This window comes from Nannospalax galili, unplaced genomic scaffold, assembly GCF_000622305.1.
Source record: "Nannospalax galili isolate Female #2095 unplaced genomic scaffold, S.galili_v1.0 scaffold1059, whole genome shotgun sequence".
NCBI classification, from domain to species: Eukaryota; Metazoa; Chordata; class Mammalia; order Rodentia; family Spalacidae; genus Nannospalax; species Nannospalax galili.
In genome coordinates, this window is record NW_008342405.1 from 94,776 (window position 1) to 106,124 (window position 11,349).

Genomic DNA, 11,349 nt, shown 5'->3' on the forward strand with positions numbered 1-11,349 from the left:
TTCACAGCCAGGGTTGGAGTATGTTCCTATAATGCCTGCACAGGGGAGGCTGAGGCAGGAAGACCACAAGTTTGAGGTTAGTTTGAGCTATTAAGTGTGACCCTGTCTCAAAAAAAAAAAAAAAAAAGAAAACAAAGTTTTACTGAACAACACTGCCTCAGACCAACTGCAGCCAGGAATGGAGTTGGCATACAAAGGCTACCCACTGTCAGGAAGATTTTATCTGTATCACTTGCTGAGAGGTTCTAGGAACCACATGACTTTCACCCAAAAAGTCTTCGCACAATTTATTAGTAAATGATTGCAGAGAATAAGGTGAATATAAGCAGAGTACAGCAACCAAGTTCTTTCGTAATTCAGATACAATTAGATCTTTAAACTCTAAGTAGAGAAAAAACATACTTCTTCTGGAAAAGCATTCCGATTTTAACTGTTCTGCTTGTTCTTCAGTTGTCAGCTCCCAGGAGGTGCACTGCGATGACCCCGAGTCCCACAGACACCGGATACCAGGTCCTGCTGCCACACAAGCGGCTTCACTCAGGTGCGCCTCACACTGCTCCGAGGTAAACACTAAGACGTCACTGAGGAGGAGACTGTTGAAACCACCAAACACATACATGGTGCTAAGAGAAGAAAAAGAGAAGGAGTTTACTGAAAATTCATATAAGAAACGTAATAGCAATTTTTTTTTTTAATGATGGTGTTGTTTCTGAAGTTTTTGAGAAAAAAAAATGTTACTATGTAGCCCTTGCTGGTCTGGAACCCGTTACGTAGACTGGGCTGGCCTGGAATTTGTGGCAATCCTCCTGTCTCTGCCTCCCAAGTACTGGGATTACAGGTTGGATTTCATACCCGCTCATGATAAACATTTTTTTTTTCTTTTTTTGAGACAAGGTCTCCTTATAGCCCCAACTGGCCTGGAACTCACTATGTAGACCATGCTGGCCTTGATCTCAGAGATCTGCCTGTCTCTGCCTCTGGAGTGCTGGGACTAACGGCGTGGGCCACCATGCCCAGCTATCAGTTTTTAAAAGATAGTTTACTGAATTTTTGTGGATTTCATATAATACATCTTAATCATATTTAGTCTCCCCTATTTTCACTGCCCCCCCTCCCTGCAGAAGACTTCATGCATTTTGTCATATATGTTAAGCCTATTCAATCAAGTTTGTATATCTAGGTGTCTTGGGGTGAGTTCATCCATTGGAGCCTGTTCAGCCCTGTCTGGTGTCACTCCCTTAAAGTTCAACTCTCCCTCACCCAGCAGTGATCAGCTGCCAATAGTTCCTCAATAAAGTTGTAGCCTCCTGCCCATTTCCCCAGTTCTATGCTAGTTTTTGTTTGACTTTCACAGTCAATCTTTAGAAAGATCTTAAGCATTAAAAGTTCTCTGAGAATGCCAGTAATGTGGTTGAACAGGTAAAGAATTTGCCACTCAAGCCTGACAATCTGAGTTTGAACCCTGGAACACACATAAAGGTGGAAGGAGAGAACTGACTTCCACTTGTGTGCTGTGGCAGCGCATGCCTCTCCACACTAATTAAGTAAATAAATAAATTCTAAGTCCTCTGAGAAAAATTTTTTTCCAAGGTCTCAAAAAATCACTATTATTTACCCCTCCCTCGAAATCCCACCTTTCATCCTGCTTTGTGACTACCCAGAGCAGTCTCTCTTTCTCTCTCTCTGTATATATATTTTTAATATTTTTATTTATTTATTATTTATATATATATATATGTGTATATTGTCTGCATGTAGGTAAGTGCACTTGTGTCGTGCAATGCCCGCAAAGGACAGAGAGGCTGTCGGATCCTGTGGAACTGGAGTTACGTACAGTTGTTAGCTGCCATATGGGTGCTAGGCTTCAAACCCAGGTCTTCTGCAAGAACAGCCAGTTTTCTTAACCGCTGAGCCATCTCTCCAGCCCCTACCTAGAGCAGTCTTAATAATCTACCTATAAAAGTGCATGTGGAAACTCAGTATACAAGGTAAGTGGCATCTTTATTTTTAAAAGATTTATTTCATTTTAAATTGTGTGTGAGTGCAGGTACCCATGGAGGCATGAAGTTGTCTGATTCCCCTGGAGCTGGAGTGGCATCTTATATTAGTAAGGAAAAGATAAGACTTTGGGGCTAGAGGGACGGCTCAGGAGTTAAGATCACTTACTCTTCTTCCAGAGGACTTGAGTTCAAGTGCCCAGTTCACAACTGCCTGCAACTCCAGCTCTAAGGGATCTGATACCCTTTTCTACAGGCACCCACATATACCATACATATAAATTAAAATTGAAAAAAAATCTTTAAAGGAAAAAAAAGATTTACTGACTCTTCAGTACACAGTACTGATATAACTAAATATGTGGAAAAAGATAAAACTACGTTGGTTTTTCATTCTTTATACCAAGATCAAAGAACCACCTACAAAAACCTCTATGACTTACAATCCAGAAAGCAGAGAAAAAATTAATAAAAAGGCTACACAGAAAGTAAGGGAAAAATATGGACCAGAAAAGGAAAAGGAGTGCCTTACTCGAGAAGCCTTCAACCAGCAGATAAAGCAAGAATTCCAACACAATTAGCTGCTTAAGACCTTTCTTCCTTCCCAGCTACAGACACAATTTTCTAGGAGTCTCACAAGAAACCCCATTTATGGGAAAAGCCATGCCCTAAATTTCTTGTATAAACCAATAGTTGCTGGTTTTATTTTATTAGATTGTAATCCCATCCAAAGTACCTCCAAGTGCCACTCTGTAATCTCAACTATCTAAGAAGAGAACAGAGGAAAGTTTCCTTAGAAATGTGCTGCACAAGACCCCAGTCTTAGTCGAAGAATTATTGGCAGCTGATTACTGCTGGGTGACGAAGAACTTAGCCTCTTAAAGGGAGGGACTCTAGATAGGCTGACTAGACCTCAGTGGATGGACTTGCACAGGGGAACATCTGGGGACACTGATTTGATACATTGGGCCTTAATATGGATGACAGATTATATGGGTTCCAGTGGGGGGGTGTGCTAGATACCTTTAGTGTCAACTTAACACACTTGGGTTGAGGGAGCCTCAATTAGGGAATTGCCTACATTGGACTGGCCTGTGGCCATGTCTGTGGGGCATTTTCTTGATTGTTGAGTGATGTGGGAGGGCCCAGCCCACTGTGGATAGTGCCACCCCTGGGCAGGTGGGCCTGTGTTGGATAAGAGAGCAAGCTGAGCAGGGGCCAGGGGAGCAAGTCAGTAAGCGGCATTCCTCCATGGCCTGTGCTCCAGCTCCTGCCTCCAGGCTCCTGCCCTGAGTTCCTACCTTGGACTCCCTGATGAACTGCAACCTAGGAGTTGTAAGCTGAATAAACTCTTTCCTCCCCAAATTGGTATTGGTCAGAGTGTTTTGTCACAGCAATGGAGAAACAAACTAAGACGGGGGGGGGGTGCGTGGGAGTATGCCGGTAGGGACAAGGGTATAAAGATAATAAAGATTGAGATATTCTGTATAAAATACACAAAAATTCAATAAAAACAAATTTTTTAAAAAAAGAAAGAAATCTACTGCACAATAAAATTCCCCAAACCTGTAAAGGACACTTGAAGTGTGACTATTGTTCAAGAAGCTCACACCTAAGCCCAGCTTGTGCCTTTAATCCAGCACTTTGGAGGCAGATGGATCTCTGTGAGTTTGAGGCTAGCCTGGTCTGCATAGTGAGTTCCAGGCCAGCTGGGGCTAAAGGGAGACCCTGTCTCCAAAAAAAAGATCAAAAGATCACACCCCCATGCTCTCATGTATGCTTTAAAAAAAAAAAAAAAAAGATTTACTTATTTCTATTTTATGTGTTTGCCCAAGCTTTATCTACATACCACATGGTAATTAAAAGTACCAGACTGGTGGAACTAATCTTCTTGGATGTTTAACAGCCATACTTTGAGGCCTATACTAATTTGGTCAGAGGGACATAAAGGACAGTTTTTGCTCCTTGCCCTCCTAGGTCGACTAGTTCCAGGGGACTATGGAGCATCTCTCAAAATGTCCTGTAACTGTGATGAATCACCTGTCCTCTTGATCAAGGAGGCCATGGAGACTCTACCAGATGGACTTGAACCAGTGTCCAGTCTACAAAGAGGAGGGTCAACACAGAGGGATCATTTCCTCCATGCTTCCAAATGAAGCCAGCCATGGTCGAGTAAGACCTTTGACTTACCTTCACGTAGACGGAACTGGTAGAGGAACAGAGCCAGGGGCTCCTCCTAAGCCCATGTGACCCCTGAGGAACAGATCCTCAACCTTAAGAGTAAAAATAAATTGGTCTACCTGGACCAACTACATGGTCTTAAACACCCAAAATGAAAGTATAACCAAAGATTAAAGGGATCAATATAATTCTTAAAAAGTCCATGTGTATAGCTAAAGGCTACCTAATAAGAAACAATGCCAGACAGGAGATACCTTCTTTTGAGTTGTTGGCCAGGGTGGCCCAAGAGACTTCCAGCATAGAACTGGGAAAATGAACAACAGACCCCAAGCTTATCTAAAGGAATATTGGCAACAGCTTGCTGCCAAATGAGGAAGAGCTGATCGGAAAACAAGGAACTCTACAGGCCAGGCATGGTTTGGCTCAAGCCTTTAATCCCAACACTCAGGAGGCAGAGGCAGGTGGATCTCTGTGAGTTCAAGGCCAGCCTGGTCTACATAGTGAGTTCCAGGACAGCTGGGGCTACAGGGAGACCCTGTCTCAAAAAGACAGAAAAAAAAAAAAAAAAAAAAAAAAAAAAACCCAAGGAACTCCAGATAGGCTGACTAGACTTAGCAGATGACAAGCACTGGGGAATGGCTGGGGACACTGACAACACAGTGGACAGTAACCAGGATGACAGTATATGGGCTCCAGCAAGGGGTGGGGGGGCATGGGAGGGTGTCACTTGGAATGTAGGTATATAGATGAGAAAGATTGTTTGGGATATTCTGTATGAAATAAACACACACACACAAATCAATAAAAATGAGTTATATTTGAGGTAGAAGCATAAAACTTTGCTTCATGTTAATTAGTAGGGGTGAAAAACATTACCATTGAAATCTACCTGATGACTTTATATCCATGCTCAAGTGCCAAGGATCTCAGAAAGTAAATGACTGTGACTAGTAATAATCAGATATATAGAGATTAGAGACACACATGCAAATATCTAAGTGTTAGTTGCATCAAATATGAGTTTTTCTGTATGAAACAGTGTATTTTAATAATGAAATGGAGATCTTTTTTAAAGGTTAAACCTTCACTTAATTTTATGTCTTAAAGGGGATGCATCTTAGCTCTGGAAATTGTTATTGAATATGTCAATGCTGTTATAATGAAATGATTCTTCTAATTATGTGGTTATTAAATAAATAATTTAATAAAAGATTTACTTATTTCTATTTTATGTGTCTGAGTGTTTGGCCTGCAAGCATGTTTGTACACCACATGCATGTCTAGTGAGCATCAGATACCCTGAAACTGGAGTTAAAGACAGTTGTTGACCACCATGTGGGTGCTGGGAACCGAACCAGGGTCCTCTGTAAGAGTAGCAAGTGTCTCAACCATGGAGTCACTGCTCCAGCCCCTCTCACAGTTAGGCTTTATTCTCCTGGGAATCTATTATTTTTTCAAAAAAATATTTTATTGAATTTTTTGTGTATTTCACACATAACATCTTAGTGCTCTTTATATCCCCCTTCCCCATCAGCACCTTCCCATATCCGCCCCCCTGACTAGAATTCATGCATTTTGCTATTTATGTTAAGGCCTATTGAGTCAAGTTAGTGTTTCCTGACATTCCTCAGTACAAGTTCATCCACTGAGGTCTAGTGAGCCTATCTGGAGTCCCTCTCTTAAAGAAGGTCAGCTCTTCCCCCACCCAGCAGTAATCAGCTGCCAATAGTTCTTTGGCTAAGATTGGGGCCTGCTGCTCATTTCCAAAGTTCTATGCTAGGTTTTTGTTGGCTTGAGTTTACATGGGTCTTTCTTTTTATTTTTTAGAAAGCCCCAACTCTACTACATACTGCCTAGTTCTGAAATTCTTTTCTATGTCAAAGCCACAAGTCCTAGGTTTTTGTGAATCAAAGTCCATAAAAGACTAAGGGAACTCCTCAGACTGCTGTGGGTATCTCTGTCCTTTCAAACACCAACAAGAGGACTTCAGTGAGTATGCTGGGAAAATTAATTCAGATGATAACAAGCATACGAAGAGATTCAACTTTTGTCATAAGAGAAATGCAAATTGTTATCAGAAAAAGTGATGGGGAGATATGGGAGGAGTTGGAGGGGAGGGAGTGGGCATGGATTTGATCAAAACACCTTATATACTTATATGCCTATATGAAATTTTCAATAAATTATTTAAAATTTAAAAAAAAGTTAATACAGGGGAAAAAAAGAGAAATGCAAATTAAAACTACACTGTTGTACCATTTGTTACCTATCAAATTGACAAAAGTAACAAAAGTTAAGACAATATTTGGATTGGTGAGCTTCTAGGGCAACAGGCAAGTTCACCGCAGCTGGGCAGGTATACAAATTCACAAAGGAGATTTTGGCAACTTGTAACACAACTACACATTTACCTTTTTGAACTTTAAATCACTTTCCTAGCAGTCTTTCACGAAGATATAACAATACAAATAGAAAAGAAGTTCATTCACTATATTACTAAAGACACTAACAACCCAAAATGTTCATCAATGGAGGATGTGATGAATAAACCAATACAGTCAAATAATAAAATACTAGGCAGATATAAAAAGGAACGAGGGCCGGGCGTGGTGGCGCACGCCTTTCATCCCAGCACTTGGGAGGCAGAGGCAGGTGGATCTCTGTGAGTTCAAGGAATGATGGCCAGTATACTGTGTGGCGTGGGAGGGGGCAATGCAGAGAGACTTATATAAAATATATGGCCATTTATTTGGGGGAAAGAAAGGGTACAACACAAACACACACTCTGTTTTCCTTAAAAAGAAAACAAGAGACACATAATTTCTCTTTAACTTGTCGTTGTTTGTTTGCAATAGGGTCTCACTCTGTAGCCCAGGCTGGCCTGGAACTCATGAATCTCAAACTAGTAGCAATCCTGTCTCAGACTCCTAAGTGCTGGGACTACAGGCAGGAGCCACCAAATCTGGCTAAGCTGTCTTCTTAAAAGACCAATCCAGTGATAATGAAAACAACTAGGACTTAAAATGCAATATTTATTTTTAAAAATGTAATATTTATTTAAGATTTAAAATTCTTCTTTATTAGTTTATCTATTTTTTTTAATATGTATGAGTGTTTTGCCTGCATGTATGTAAGTGCACCTGTGTGCCCAAGAAGGCATTGGATTCCCTGGACCCAGAGTTACAGACAGTTGTTAGCCACCATGTGGGTGCTGGGATCCTACAAAAGCAGAAAGTGCTCTTAACCTCTGAGCCACCTCTCTGGCCCCTAAACTGTGGTATTTAAAACTCACTCCCAGAAAGACAGGAAATGTCTGGATTACAAGTCCTTTCTTTAAGCTAAACAAACAAACAAACCAAACCAAACCAAAACAAAACAAAACAAATAAAAACCCAATCCCTTTTATCCCTTCCCAAACTAAAACTTTCTAGAGATAAATTTAATTTCATGTCTGGGTCAAGAGCTGCTTACAAAGCAATGCAAATGAAAATGCAATATGCTTACCAGAGGCATACCAGGTTCTTTCAGAAAGACTCAAGTGCTATTCTGAGATGATGCTTGCTTGCTACAGATAAAGAATGTCTGAAATTAAGAGCTACAGTAGAATGAAACATAATAGATATTTTAAAATCTGAACTTACAATGACACATGCCACTGACACTCAAAAAACAAACAAAAAACCATCATCTATCACCTTTGGACACTGATAACCAGTTCATTTTGAAAACTGTTGACTAAAGGGAAAGAACTGACCCTATAAAGTGATCCTGTTAAAACCCTGAAGTAAATCTGATCAAGCTAATTTACAGGAAGTTCAAGAGAGAGACCAATATGTTATCTGAAAGCATGGAGATACTAAAAACAAAATCTAGACTACAAAGAAGCGTCTACACAGCAAACGACACAGGTTTTAACAAAGAAAGTGGTACTGGGTAGGGAACCTCAATGACACACTTAAAGACATTTTAACTGCTTAGATCCTGGTGTGAGCTAACTAAGTACAGTTGTGGTGTTTTAATCTTTTCTTTATTAGTTAAAACAAATTTTATTTATTACGGTTATTGTGTGTGCATGTGGTGTGCTGCAGCACACATGGAGGTCAGAGGATAACTTTATGGAGTTGGTTTCCTCTGTTCACCTTTACAAGGCATTTAGGGAATGAATTCAGTTGCACAGCAACTGTCTTTACCAAGCCACCCTGAAAGCCCATCTTTATATTAATAAAGCAATGGATGTCATTATGGCATTTTCATACATTTATGTCATGATAATTTTTTCTGATTCATTCCCCACCTGCACTGCCCTCTTTTGGTAGTCCCTTTCCTTCCCCTAAACAGTCCACCCCTTGTTTATAAATGATTGTGAATTTTACTTATTTACTTTTGGGGGTGGGGACAGGTCCTAGGGATTGAACCTAGGGCCTTATACATGCTAGTCAAGCAGTCTATTACTGAGCTTTGTTTGCTTTTTGAAGCAGGATCTCATGTAGCCCAGGCTGCCATTATACTCCCTATGTAGCCCAGGATGACCTTGACCTCCTGATCTTCCTGCCTCCATCTCTCATGTATTAGGCATACAGGCATGTGCCACCACACCCAGCTAGTGGTTGTATTTTTAAAGAGTCTTCATCTTTAATAAAATATACTTAGTCAATTTTCATTATTTGCTGATCCATAATGGTAATTCACCCACTGATTAAAATTTATCACTCCAAAGTCAGTATTACAGCAGCTTCATAATCATTTGCAGAGCTCCACATGCAAGTAGCGAAATTTTTGAGCTGACAAACATGCACATGTTTAACTAAGGTCAAACAAGGCAGTGTTCCTGCTTTAACTCTCATCCCATAAAGAAATGTCCCTTATTTGATTTGCTTAATGCCATATTCTTTGCAATTTTGTGCTTATATTGGTGATTTTGCTATTTAAAATGGAACCAATGGAGCTGGAGAGATGGCTTAGCGGTAAAGGGCACTGCTTTGTCAGAGGACCCGAGTTCAATTCCCAGGACCCACATGGTGGCTACGAACCATCCTTAACTCCAGTTCCAGGGGAATCCGACACCCTCTTCAGACCTCTGTGGCATTGCAAGACACGGGTGCCCTCATATACATGCAGGCAATACTCATACACATAAAAGAAAAATAATAAAATATTTTAAAAAATGGAACCAATGTAGTACTGAAGTGCTCTTTACTGTTTTTAAAATGTGATATGCCTTACAGAGAAAATATGTGTTAGATAAGCTTTGTTCAGGCATAAGTTAAAGTGCTGTTGGCCATAAGCCTCATGTTAACAAGCCAACAATACATGTTAAATAAGATGTCTCTAAGGAGAAACACACAAAAGCAAAATTTCATAATGACTGATTTATCCAAGTGTTATGGTCAGAGGCTTACAGACACTTGAGTTTGAATGTCCCCTAAGAGCAATGGTTACTGTGTTGTCTCCAATAACTTTATAGAACATAATACTGTGAATAATGAAAATCGATTGAAATCTGAATAATTCACTTACAAAGTTCTATTATTCTAGGAATTACTTCAAAGTCATCTAGAGTAGGTTAGTGTGGCCAATAACTAACTGCTAAAGTTGTTGCATGGAGTTTCTTTATGCTATTTTGCTTATTTCCGCTTATGTTTCAAAATTTCACAATAAAAAGTCAAAATAATTTGAGAGGAAATGCATTTTGCTTAAATCTCTACACTTTAAGAATTATATTACATTCCTAGCACTGACTATATTACAAATGGGACTATTCTCTATATTCACAGGAGAGAATTGAAAATTTAAATTTTGTTTTTAGTCTAAGGGTTTTTTAAAAAGAATCTTTATAGGGCCTGGAGAGATGGCTCAGCAGTTAAGAACACTGGTTGTTCTTGCAGAAGACCTGGATTCAAATCCCACATGGCAACTAACAACTGTCCCAGAGTATCCGACAGCCTCTTCTGACCTCTAAGGTCACTGCATGACACAGGTGCACTTACCTACATGCAGGCAACACATGCATACACATAAAATAATAAATGAAATTTTAAAAAAATAAATAAATAATAAAAAGAATCTTTATACGTCCATTTCCAGTATCTGTCTCTAAAAAGAACAAGGTTCAAATCATCTTATCCATTTACTCATTCATTCAAAAATAGCTACCAGCATCCACTATCTACAGAAATACCTGTGGCCCCCTAGCCCTTCAGCCTGGAGAGCCTACCTCTTAGATGCCTCCGTTTGATAAGCATACTGTCAAGAGTAAAGTAGTTCAGTTTTGCCTCTTTGACCTTTATTCATTTTTTAGTTTCTGTCCTGTATTTTAAAAAATATTTTATTTACTATTTTTATTTTATGTGTATTGAGTGTTTTTCCTGCATGTATGTGAGTGCACCCTGTGAGTGCACCCATGTCTTGCAAAGCTTGCGAAGGCCAGAAAAGGGCGTCAGATTCCCTGAACTGGACTTACGGATGGCTGGACTTACGGATGGTTGTTAGCTGTCATGTGGTCCTGGGAATCAAAGCCAGGTTCTCTGGAAGTGTTCTTAACTGCTGAGCCATCTCTATAGCCCCGTCCTGTATTTCTGTGAGTTCAACATTAGTCAAAGACATTATAGGAAAATAAAACCAAAGACTACTTTCTTTTATAATACAGATTAGAATTTTTTAGCACGAACATAGAAACTTCTGTGATTCCACAAGTATTATACTCATGTCAAATCTATCAAATTACATACTTTAAATCAGCTTAATGTACACACTAATTCTACCTCGATAAAGCTGTTACTGAGTCATATCTGCAGAACTATAATCAAAAGTAATTGTAGCAACTCCAAGGAAACTTATTAAAATGCTATTCTCAAGATTAAATACCAGGCTTACAAGGTTTATAAAGGGGATGACATCGGGTAGATTTCAATGGTAATGTTTATATCACCTCTACTAATTAGCATGATGTAAATTTCCATGCTTCCACCTCAAATACATTTTAAAAAATTTGTTGATTTGTGTGTGTGTGTATGTGTATATATCACACAGAACATCTCAAGCCATCTTATTCAACTATACACCCACTTCCCAGATGGCACCCTCCCATAGCCTCCCTCCCCTCACTAGAGCCCTTATACTTTGATATCCCTGCTACTGTCTGCTGTGTTGTCAGCACCCCCAGCCATTCCCC

At 39.7% G+C, this 11,349-nt stretch overlaps 1 protein-coding gene across 1 annotated transcript in view; it reads right to left on the reverse strand.

Moving 5' to 3' along the window:
* LOC103738488 (attractin) overlaps positions 1–11,349 on the reverse strand; it is a gene marked incomplete at its 3' end in the record, with an annotated part of 135,454 nt that overhangs the window by 92,413 nt on the left and 31,692 nt on the right. Inside the window, 1 exon segment of the mRNA XM_029566150.1 lies at positions 403–623. Within this exon segment, the coding sequence (XP_029422010.1) occupies positions 403–623 (221 nt within the window).